The sequence below is a fragment of the Eschrichtius robustus genome, chromosome 4 (assembly GCF_028021215.1).
Source record: "Eschrichtius robustus isolate mEscRob2 chromosome 4, mEscRob2.pri, whole genome shotgun sequence".
Classification (NCBI taxonomy): Eukaryota; Metazoa; Chordata; class Mammalia; order Artiodactyla; family Eschrichtiidae; genus Eschrichtius; species Eschrichtius robustus.
The window spans coordinates 54,042,707-54,055,403 of NC_090827.1; the positions used below are offsets into that span (position 1 = coordinate 54,042,707).

The 12,697-nt window shown below is 42.0% G+C and overlaps 1 protein-coding gene across 1 annotated transcript in view; it reads left to right on the plus strand.

Moving 5' to 3' along the window:
- The window catches only part of SCD5 (stearoyl-CoA desaturase 5), a 159,844-nt gene that overhangs the window by 100,870 nt on the left and 46,277 nt on the right, over positions 1 to 12,697 (plus strand). Inside the window, exon 3 of the mRNA XM_068542766.1 lies at positions 4,046 to 4,251. Within this exon, the coding sequence (XP_068398867.1) occupies positions 4,046 to 4,251 (206 nt within the window). The remainder of the gene's footprint in view (positions 1 to 4,045; positions 4,252 to 12,697) is intronic.

Consider the following 12,697-nt stretch of genomic DNA (forward strand, 5'->3'; position numbering starts at 1 on the left):
TTTCTGTGCTCAAATACATATTTTTATTAAGAATGCACTCATTACTGCATCCTTTATTTTGAAAACTGTCTTTCACTTAACTACCTTCTACCTCATCTCTCCACGTCAATACTACAATGTCCCTTTTTGTGAGTTTTTAAATACAAAACCAACAGATGCTCTTGTTAAAAATTTCTGAGTATAGAATAAAATGTAAAAGTATTTCTCCTACTTCCCAGTCTTACCTCCCCTAAGGTAACCCTAAGACTTCTTCTTAATATTTCTCTTAAGAAACTTTCTATGTACACACATGCGCGCACACACACACACCCACACACACACACACACACACAGAGTATTCAATTAACTAATGTATCACAAGGTACAAAGTCAAATCCTCTTATGTGGAAATTCAGGGTTTTTCCAAGTTTTCACTTCAATGAGCATCCTTGTGATTAAATATTTGCGCACAGCCATGATTATTTCCTTAAGATAAACTCCAGAAAACGAATTGCACAATTTTAGCGCTTTTAATACATGCAGCACATTTGCCCTTCATATGGTTTGTGCCAATTTCTCACTCTCACCCATAATCAACATTGAATTTTTAAAAACCTTTAAAAGTATAACACATATAGAAAAGTGTCCAAACCATGGGTTAGCCCTGTCCAATATTGGCCACCAGCCACATGTGGCTACTGACTACTTGACATGTGGTTGGTCCAAGTTGAGGTGTGCTGGCATTGTAAAATACAAGCCCAGTTTCGAAATATGGGTACAGAAAAATATCATATAAAGTATATCATTAATGATTTTATGCTAATAATATATTGAATGATATTTTGGATGTAGTATGTTAAGTAAAAATATATGATTAAAATTGATTTTTTACTTGTTTATTTTCACTTTTTTAGTGTAGCTACTAGGAAAATTTAAATCACATGTGTGGCTCACAATTGTATTTCTCTTGGACAGCACAAAGTAGGACCTGGTATGGCTTCTTGGGTAATAAAACCTGCCACTGAGGGGTGTACTCCTGATTGGCTCTCTTCCTCTTCCTCTCCTGCTCCCCCGACCCCACCCCTGCCTGTGCCTCGGTTACAGCTAGCGCTCTTAGAACTAATGTAGCTCCCTTCACCACAACAATTCTTTGTCAGGAGTGATCAATAAACACAGGGTGAGTGTCCACTATTGAAGGTAATGGGGTATTAAGACCGTGATCTACCAGAACCGACCGTTAAGTACAAACTCGAAGTTGCAAGTTGAATCATTTGTTAATTGATTTGTTAGAAAGTGTACGTACTTAGGCTTCAGGAATTGCTGCCGAGTCCAGCATCACGCCCCTATTAAAATGTGCACGCAGAGCATGGACAGACGGAATACGCACACTTGACGAGTCAGTTCATTGATGGAAGGTCACCATCTCTTGTCAGCCCTCAGCTTTCCCTTCCTCACATATTGACTGTACTAAACACACCCTCGGTACACACACCTTTTCATCAAACACAAATGCTGTTCCCAGGTTGGCTTCCACACCCAATCACTTCAGGGTAGGAGCAAAATGCAGATAAGTAGGAAGAAAAAAGGCCCAGAGACGAGCATGTGAATCTTACTTCCTTTCTGCGCTATTGTTGGCTTACATCTTGTTCCATGAGTCACTTTTTCGCTGGACTCAGCTTTAAAGTTTAAAAAGAAAAAGATTTTTTAAAGTACATCTTAAAGTATTTTTGGCTCGATTGTATGCTCGATTATTTGGAATGTGGCCCGAATCCTTGCTTCATTCCACTGCTTCAGTCAAAGTAGCTTCTGTCTGGAAGGTATTCAGGTAAGAGGGATTAAAATAAAGAAATATCTCTGTTCCAACTTGTCCTCATCATTCTTTTGTTGTTCTATCATTCTTAATTTTATGAGAATAACGTTTCTAGCCCTTTGGAACTCTCCACTCAGAGTTTTTATAAAATTGCATTGCAATAAATTCAAGAACCAACATAACCTTTTAACAAGGAGAATGAGACTTCTCTTTAAAAGACTCTCCCTCCCCTAAACTTGAAGAATAAGGGAAATATCTTGTGGAAACGAGTGTGAACTAAGAACCTAAGGAGCACCAGCTTTGTTCCGTTATTGGTTTGACTTACTAGATGAACTTGCCTACGTGTCTTCTAAACCTTAATTTTGCCATCTGTGAACTAGGGACAGAGTGTTCCCCCTCCTTCCTGTGTTTAGTTGGGTTTGCAATGCAAGCAATAAACTGGATGCAAAAGTAATAAATTATGCCTTAGGCTGCAGTGGTCTTGACATTTGAAATTCCTTCCAGACTCCAGATTCTGTGATTGTAAATAATAAATGCTTTCACTCTTCCCAACCACTGTGTTTCAACACACTGGTAAAATTAAAGACCTCTTTCTTATCGCAGTAAGCCAGGCTACAATTTTTGCCTTACACAGATTGCTAAGCACTTTTTTCCCTCTTTATATTCAAAGCTGAGCATATACTTCTTAAGGTCTTTCTACCTTCCCTCTTTCTGTCCCATTACCCAAGGGTTAAGCAAATTTTAAAAGTTTCCAATGGTGCTATAAAATGAACAAGGTTGAGTTGCCTTCCAGCAGCACTGGGTGAGCCAGAGAGACAAAAAACTCCATGAAATATTTTTTGGTTAAAAGAACTGTTAAAACTTTGAGGATAAAACAGTTCTCTCTCTTCTCATCAGCATGAAGCCAATATCTGTGAAATGGCAGATCCCTAATGAAAGCATGACTAAGTACTGAATAGTATGGTATAAAACATTATTACCTTTTTTTTAAAAAAAAAAAGAGCTTATACACTATATATATTTATTTTTATTTTCAGATTATAGTTGGCCCTTGAACAACTTGGGGGTTAATCCATCTATAATTTATCGTTGGCCTTTCCTATCTGCAGTTCCTTTACATCCTCAGATTCAACCAACCTCAGACCGTGAAGTACTATAGCATTTACTATTGAAAAATATCTGTGTATAAGTGGACCTGCACGGTTCAAACCCGTGCTGTCTAAGGGTCAACTGTAATTTTCCTATCTAAAGCACTACTTCCCAACCTAATTTGTCGTCTCAAAGCTTTGAAAGCATTATCAGATAAAAACAAATCTGAGTATACATTGAAAGTTTATAGATCTCATTGGTCCATGGCTATAGCTAAGATTTCGTTAACAGTGTCAGCTGAAATGCTGCCCTGATAGCTCACCCAGGACCTCCAGCTCCTGTCACTCTCTCCCATCACCAGAGGGTCAACAGGCTGGTCCCGCATGTGTGCCTGAGCCCCACCCTGTCTGTGGGTTTGGCAGAGTCTGCTGGACTCCGATGCTTCTCCTTCCTTGGGCACCAGAGTCTCTCTTGGGATTCCAGTGAGTGCCGCCTGCCCCTCAGGCATTGCTGCTTCTCCACGTTGTAGATTCGGCCAAGTACACCAGATTCCTCCAGGAGCCTAAGTCCCCTCCCCTCCTTTCTGTGACACCCTGTTAGAGCAGCCCTCAAGCAATATTATTTGTGCCTCGGTATTGTGCAGAGATTTGGTGAAGTACCTCTTTGTGTTTTTACTTCCTGACTTCCTCTTTGCTGTGTGTTGGACATGAACTCCATCCAAGCGGGGGAGGGAGGGCAGAGAGAGCCAGACCAAGAACTAACCCCCTTCCATACTCAAGGTTACACCTCTCCTCTGACCACCAAAACTTGAGGACGGATGTCTCTCTTCTTGACATGAACGATCTCCCAGGAGGCTTCGGTAACCAGAACTTTCTTCAGGTTTCCCCACTAGTTCACTCAACAAGCCTGAACCTCCTGCAGTGGGCACATTCCAAAGACAAGCTAAGATCCCTACTAAGTGAGGATGTACTCTTGTTTGGATGAAAACCACCCCAGACCAACCCCCAGGGATTGAACTTGAGGTTGAGAGATTGCGGTTGAGCGTGGGAGCAAGTCTAAGTCAGTGACGAGGAGAGGGGGTGGGGCGGGGGGAAGGAAGGCTGAGGAACTTTGGGGAAGGCACCAGGGTGTTTTAGCCCTTCACTCGGGTCTGCATTCTCTCTGCAGAACGACATCTTCGAGTGGTCCAGGGACCACCGAGTCCACCACAAGTACTCGGAGACCGACGCTGATCCCCACAACGCCCGCCGGGGCTTCTTCTTCTCCCATATCGGGTGGCTGTTTGTCCGCAAGCATCGGGATGTTATCGAGAAAGGGAGGAAGCTTGACGTCACCGACCTGCTGGCTGATCCTGTGGTCCGGTTCCAGAGAAAGTAAGTGAACGGACACCATCGATCGTCCCTGAGGGACAGGACCTGGAGACAGGGCACAATGGGGTGCAATAACATCCCCAAGCAGTTCTCCGCATAGCACTTACCCTGACGATTGGGTCTTCTTGTTAGGATTGCTGTCTGTTTATTCATTCCTTTTTATTTATTTTAATTTTTTTAAATATTTTTTTATTATACATATGTAAATTTTTAAATTCATTCCTCTTGATCATTACGTTTTTCCCTGTTCACACATTTGTTTTGAATTTGAACTTGTTTTTGAAATGGATTTCCTTTAAGCCCACTTGTCATTTCCTTCAGACCCACCTGAACGACTGATTTCATGGAATGTTTCTGTAGTTGTCCTCGCTCGCTCATTCATGTTTCCCTGGGGTAGCGAGGAGGGCAGAGAGGACTTGCTTATTTTGGTGACACACTTGACTTCAACAGGACTGGACTCCCGCCAGGTCCCCTGCTCTGTTCTCCCTGAATTCTCCTGTAGTGAAGCCTCCTCTCCCCCCACCCCTGGAAATGGTAACACCAGTAGGTTTCTGTGCAGAGAAAACGTGACCACGTAACAAAGAGCCTCAAAATGCTTGTGTGCACGAATGGTGTCAGCTGAGCGTATTCAGTCCATCAGCATTTGCAGGGTGGATCTACGTTCAACAAGCACATAGTGAAAGCTTGCCTGTTAACGTGCTGGCAAGTGGAGGGCGACCATGGTTCACGTTTTAACTAGGGAGCTGGCCTGGGCTCTATCCATGTTGGTCTGGATCTGTAAAGTTGGCCACAATGAGAGCGTTTATAAATGGGCTCGTTGCCCCAAAGCAATGGATTTATGTGCAAAGAGGGACAATTTTGGGATCACACTCTGGTGAGAGGCTTGAGATGATATGGTGAACAAGTGGTCACTGGACACCATCTCCACTGACAGGCAGGAGTCATTTGAGGACTGATTCCAAACAGAATCTCCCAATAATGGCAATGGAGGCTGTGCCTTTGACACAAGAGATCCTTGCACGAGAGGAAGTATGGCTGAGAAATGTGCTCATTTTCCCCTCAGTGGATGGTGGGACAGGTTGCGAAGGCTCACACTCGGGCTCCTCCGGGTCCTTGCAAAAGGATTGACTGCTCTAAGGCTCAGTTTCAGCTGTAAAATGGGAATAACAGCAGTACCTATCTCTTACAGCTTTTATGAGGACATAATGAAAAAAATGTCTGAGAAATGCCTGGCATTTATATAGTAAGAGCTTAGATCCGTGATGTCTCTTATTCCACAGGCAGCGGCAACTCCAGAGGATTCCCTGTCTTTCCACCCCCTGCTTCTGTTGGCTTCACCATAGGGTCTTCTCTGTGCTCCGTCATACAGCTCTTTCAGGTGGACGCAACCACTATCAATAGCCAAAATTTTATAGTAGATGTTTTCAATTAACAATTAAATGATTTGTTGATTTTGATTTTTCACCATGAGAGTAAAAGAGGAAAATCTGCAAAATTCAGAAAAGTAGAAAGAAAATCATGCGCAGTCCTAACACACAAACACAGCCATGGTTCAGATTCTGTAGTATCTCCTTCTATATTTTATTTGTATATTTGACATATTTTACATGATGGCAGTCATACTGCTTATGTAATTTTATGTCTTGCCTTTTAACTTCAGATTATCTTGTAAACACCATTATCAAAGGCTGCATGGGTTCACCGTTTGAGTGTCATAGTTTATTTAACCATCACTCTGTGATGGGATATGTATGTCATTTCCAATTTTGTGATATAAATGATGTTGCTATACAATTAGTAATGCTTTGGGACAATCAGACCTTAGATTAATTTGAAGAGCTCAGATGAGGAGGCAGAGGATCTTCTGTTTTATTCCTGAGAACCAAGCTGAGAATAATAGTCTGGGTTTCTCTGACCATAAAAATGGAAGTTTTGTTTTCATCTTTTCCCTTTAAAAAATATGGTAATCTGATTCATTAGGTGTATACTCATGGTACCTATATCCAAAGACTATTACTAAATGCAGGCAGAAGAACAAAGGCTATTTCGGCATGTTCCTTGAATAGTTACCTGAGAACATCTTTCATCGCCAGTCCAGTGACCAAAGGAGATTGTAGCTATCAGAAACCACTCACTCATATTATCATTTCTTATATATCATTGAGCTCCTGCTAGAAATCGGTGCTGAGGATACGACCTTAAAGATTGGTCTCAGTTCCCCCAGAATTTGCTGTCTAGCAGGGAACCCACAAATTAACTTACAGACAATTATGCTTTAGAGAGAAGAGTGCTATAATAGGGTAGAGTTTATTTTTGTGTATGGTGTTAGGGAGTATTCTAATTTCATTCTTTTACATGTAGCTGTCCAGTTTTCCCAGCACCACTTATTGAAGAGACTGTCTTTTCTCCATTGTATATCTTTGCCTCCTTTGTCATAGATTAGTTGACCATAGGTGCGTGGGTTAATCTCTGGGCTTTCTATCTTGTTCCATTGATCTATGTTTCTGTTTTTGTGCCAGTACCATATTGTCTTGATTACTGTAGCTTTGTAGTATAGTCTGAAGTCAGGGAGTCTGATTCCTCCAGCTCCATTTTTTTGCCTCAAGACTGCTTTGGCTATTCGGGGTCTTTTGTGTCTCCATACAAATTTTAAGATGATTTGTTCTAGCTCCGTAAAAAATGCCATTGGTAATTTGATAGGGATTGCATTGAATCTGTAGATTGCTTTGGGTAGTATACTCATTTTCACAATGTTGATTCTTCCAATCCAAGAACATGGTATATCTCTCCATCTGTTGGTATCATCTTTAATTTCTTTCATCAGTGTCTTATAGTTTTCTGCATACAGGTCTTTTGTCTCCCTAGGTAGGTTTATTCCTAGGTATTTTATTCTTTTTGTTGCAATGGTAAATGGGAGTGTTTCCATAATTTCTCTTTCAGATTTTTCATCATTAGTGTATAGGAATGCAAGAGATTTCTGTGCATTAATTTTGTATCCTGCAACTTTACCATATTCATTAGTTAGCTCTAGCAGTTTTCTGGTGGCAGTTTTAGGATTCTCTATGTATAGTATCATGTCATCCGCAAACAGTGACAGTTTTACTTCTTCTTTTCCAATTTGTATTCCTTTTATTTCTTTTTCTTCTCTGATTGCCATGGCTAGGACTTCCAGAACTATGTTGAATAATAGTGGTGAGAGTGGACATCCTTGTCTCGTTCCTGATCTTAGAGGAAATGCTTTCAGTTTTTCACCATTGAGAATGATGTTTGCTGTGGGTTTGTCATATATGGCCTTTATTATGTTGAGGTAGGTTCCCTCTATGCCCACTTTCTGGAGAGTTTTTATCAGAAATGGGTGTTGAATTTTGTCGAAAGCTTTCTCTGCATCTATTGAGATGATCATATGGTTTTTCTCCTTCAATTTGTTAATATGGTGTATCACATTGATTGATTTGCGTATATTGAAGAATCCTTGCATCCCTGGGATAAATCCCACTTGATCGTGGTGTATGATCCTTTTAATGTGTTGTTGGATTCTGTTTGCTAGTATTTTGTTGAGGATTTTTGCATCTATATTCATCAGTGATATTGGTCTGTAATTTTCTTTTTTTGTAGTGTCTCTGTCTGGTTTTGGTATCAGGGTGATGGTGGCCTCATAGAATGAGTTTGGGAGTGTTCCTTCCTCTGCAATTTTTTGGAAGAGTTTGAGAAGGATGGGTGTTAGCTCTTCTCTAAATGTTTGATAGAATTCACCTGTGAAGCCATCTGGTCCTGGACTTTTGTTTGTTGGAAGATTTTTAATCACAGTTTCAATTTCATTACTTGTGATTGGTCTGTTCATATTTTCTATTTCTTCCTGATTCAGTCTTGGAAGGTTATACCTGTCTAAGAATTTGTCCATTTCTTCCAGGTTGTCCATTTTATTGGCATAAAGTTGCTTGTAGTAGTCTCTTAGGATGCTTTGTATTTCTGCGGTGTCTGTTGTAACTTCTCCTTTTTCATTTCTGATTTTATTGATTTGAGTCCTCTCCCTCTTTTTCTTGATGAGTCTGGCTAATGGCTTATCAATTTTGTTTATCTTCTCAAAGAACCAACTTTTAGTTTTATTGATCTTTGCTATTGTTTTCTTTGTTTCTATTTCATTTATTTCTGCTCTGATCTTTATGATTTCTTTCCTTCTGCTACCTTTGGGTTTTGTTTGTTCTTCTTTCTCTAGTTTCTTTAGGTGTAAGGTTAGATTGTTTACTTGAGATTTTTCTTGTTTCTTTAGGTAGGCTTGTATAGCTATAAACTTCCCTCTTAGAACCGCTTTTGCTGCATCCCATAGGTTTTGGGTCGTCGTGTTTTCATTGTCATTTGTCTCTAGATATTTTTTTATTTCCTCTTTGATTTCTTCAGTGATCTCTTGGTTATTTAGTAACGTATTGTTTAGCCTCCATGTGTTTGTCTTTTTTACGTTTTTTTCCCTGTAATTCATTTCTAATCTCATAGCGTTGTGGTCAGAAAAGATGCTTGATATGATTTCAATTTCCTTAAATTTACTGAGGCTTGATTTGTGACCCAAGATGTGATCTATCCTGGAGAATGTTCCGTGCGCACTTGAGAAGAAAGTGTAATCTGCTGGTTTTGGATGGAATGTCCTATAAATATCAATTAAATCTATCTGGTCTATTGTGTCATTTAAAGCTTCTGTTTCCTTATTTATTTTCATTTTGGATGATCTGTCCATTGGTGTAAGTGAAGTGTTAAAGTCCCCCACTATTATTGTGTTACTTTCGATTTCCTCTTTTATAGCTGTTAGCAGTTGCCTTATGTATTGAGGTGCTCCTATGTTGGGTGCATATATATTTATAATTGTTATATCTTCTTCTTGGATTGATCCCTGGATCATTATGTAGTGTCCTTCCTTGTCTCTTGTAACATTCTTTATTTTAAAGTCTATTTTATCTGATATGAGTATAGCTACTCCAGCTTTCTTTTGATTTCCATTTGCATGGAATATCTTTTTCCATCCCCTCACTTCCAGTCTGTATGTGTCCCTAGGTCTAAAGTGGGTCTCTTGTAGACAGCATATATATGGGTCTTGTTTTTGTATCCATTCAGCCAGTCTATGTCTTTTGGTTGGGGCATTTAATCCATTCACGTTTAAGGTAATTATCGATATGTATGTTCCTATGACCATTTTCTTAATTGCTTTGGGTTTGTTTTTGTAGGTCCTTTTCTTCTGTTGTGTTTCCCACTTAGAGCAGTTCCTTTAGCATTTGTTGTAGAGCTGGTTTGGTGGTGCTGAATTCTCGTAGCTTTTGCTTGTCTGTAAAGCTTTTGATTTCTCCATCAAATCTAAATGAGATCCTTGCCGGGTAGAGTAATCTTGGTTGTAGGTTCTTCCCTTTCATCACTTTAAGTATATCATGCCACTCCCTTCTGGCTTGTAGAGTTTCTGCTGAGAAATCAGCTGTTAACCTTATGGGAGTTCCCTTGTATGTTATTTGTCGTTTTTCCCTTGCTGCTTTCAATAATTTTTCTTTGTCTTTAATTTTTGCCACTTTGATTACTATGTGTCTCAGCGTGTTTCTCCTTCGGTTTATTCTGTATGGGACTCTCTGCGCTTCCTGGACTTGGGTGGCTATTTCCTTTCCCATGTTAGGGAAGTTTTCGACTATAATCTCTTCAAATATTTTCTCTGGTCCTTTCTCTCTCTCTTCTCCTTCTGGGACCCCTATAATGCGAATGTTGTTGCGTTTAATGTTGTCCCAGAGGTCTCTTAGGCTGTCTTCATTTCTTTTCATTCTTTTTTCTTTAGTCTGTTCCGCAGCAGTGAATTCCACCATTCTGTCTTCCAGGTCACTTATCCGTTCTTCTGCCTCAGTTATTCTGCTATTGATTCCTTCTAGTGTAGTTTTCATTTCAGTTATTGTATTGGTCATCTCTGTTTGTTTGTTCTTTAATTCTTCTAGGTCTTTGTTAATCATTTCTTGCATCTTCTCAATCTTTGCCTCCATTCTTATTCCGAGGTCCTGGATCATCTTCACTATCATTATTCTGAATTCTTTTTCTGGAAGGTTGCCTATCTCCACTTCATTTAGTTGTTTTTCTGGGGTTTTTTCTTGTTCCTTGATCTGGTACATAGCCCTCTGCCTTTTCATCTTCTCTATCTTTCTGTAACTGTGGTTTTTGGTCCACAGGCTGCAGGATTGTAGTTTTTCTTGCTTCTGTTGTCTGCCCTCTGGTGGTTGAGGCTATCTAAGAGGCTTGATGGGAGGCTCTGGTGGTGGGTAGAGCTGACTGTTGCTGTGGCGGTCAGAGCTCAGTGAAACCTTAATCCACTTGACTGTTGATGGGTGGGGCTGGGTTCCCTCCCTGTTGCTGTGGCGGTCAGAGCTCAGTAAAACCTTAATCCACTTGACTGTTGATGGGTGGGGCTGGGTTCCCTCCCTGTTGGTTGTTTTGCCTGAAGCAACCCAACACTGGAGCCTACCCGTGCTCTTTGGTGGGGTTAATGGCAGACTCTGGGAGGGCTCACGCCAAGGAGAACTTCCCAGAACCTCTGCTGCCAGTGTCCTTATCCCCACGGTGAAACAGAGCCACCACTCGCCTCTGCAGGAGACCCCCCAACACCAGCAGGTAGGTCTGGTTCAGTCTCCCCCAGGGTCACTGCTCCTTCCCCTGGGTCCCGATGCACACATTACTTTGTGTGTGCCCTCCAAGAGTGGGGTCTCTGTTTCCCCCAGTCCTGTCAAAGTCCTGCAATCATTTCCCACTAGGCTTCAAAGTCTGATTCTCTAGGAATTCCTCCTCCCGTAGCCGGACCCGCAGGTTGGGAAGCCTGACGTGGGGCTCAGAACCTTCACTCCAGTGGGTGGACTTCTGTGGTATAAGTGTTCGCCAGTCTGTGAGCCACCCACCCAGCAGTTATGGGATTTGATTTTACTCTGATTGCGCCCCTCCTACTGTCTCACTGTGGCTTCTCCTCTGTCCTTGGATGTGGGGTATCCTCCTTGGTGAAGTCCAGGGTCTTCCTGTCAATGATTGTCCAGCAGCCAGTTGTGATTCTGGTGCTCTCGCAAGAGGGAGTGAGAGCACGTCCTTCTACTCCGCCATCTTGGTTAATCCTCAGGTACGACGATTTCACGTGGCTGTAGGTAAGAGGCCTCAGTTCCTTGCCACATGGATCTCTCCTTAGGGCTGCTTGAGTGTCCTCATGACATGGCAGCTGGCTTACCCCAGGATGAGTGATCCGGCCCGCCGTCCCCGCGACTGTCACGGCTTCGGCCGCCGGGGCACCTCCAGAGCCGGCAGCCTCAGTGAGGTCGCCCTCCCCTTGGGCTCCGGGGCAGTTCCGTGACGGCGGATATAATAGGGTAGAATAAGGCACCATGGGAACACAGAAAGTGGTCTCATAGCCCACCCTACTGGCTGGAACTAGCTTCTAAGCCAAGACCTGAAAGATGAGAAGACGGTAGATGAGGATGGGAACAAGGATATTTATCATGTCTGTCATTTCATAGAACGATATAGAGCCATTGAACTTTGGAGCTAGGAGGGACCTTACAAATCAGTTAACCCATGCCTTCCATTTTTCCTATGAAAAAACTAATAAACGAAATTTAAATAGAAAGTTGGGGATAGAAGTTCTGTCAGTCTGTTTGGGCTACTATAACAAAAATACTATAGCCTAGGTGGCTTACACAACAAACATTTATTTCTCACAGTTTTGGAGGCTGGGAAGCCCAAGATCAAGGCACCAGCAGATTCGGTGTCTGGTGAGAGCTCTCTACCTAGTTCATAGATAGCCGTCTTCTTGCTCTGTCCTCACACTGCAGAAGGGGCAAGGGAACTCTCTGAGGTCTCTTTCATAAGGGCCCTAATCCTATTCATGAGGGCTCCACCCTCATGACCTAATCACCTCTCAAAGGCCCTCATTGCATTGAGGATTAGGTTTCAGCATGCAAATTTGGGGGGGACACAAACATCAGTCTATAGCAAGTGCCTACATCTCAGATTATTTGCTCAATGTTCTTTGGATTATGCCTCATTGTCTGAAAGGAGCTACAACAGTTCTCTGAAGTGTGGGTGGACACTGATGTCCTTTGGTAATTATCCAGCCTAGAGAACGTGGAGATCTGTAATCCAAAATGAGGCTTAGAATCACTGAACTAAAGGAAGAGAGCTTCTAAGATACACAATGATACTGTGGCCATTTGGGCATTTTTCATGTTCATGAAGCCAGGTTACCAGTCCTGACAGTCAGGCCATGTGAAGGAGATAAATTCCTTAAGGAATAAGTCCTTGCACTTAGGGGTGGGAGCTGGAGTGGTGGATCCCATCAGCAGTGGCACTGTCATATCAGGTCTCAGTCCCTGCTACCCTAGGCTGAGTGGGGGGCTTCCTGAGAAACAGAGAAAGATGCCCAGCTCATTTGGGACCCAGTCCTGGGCCATTTCAGTGG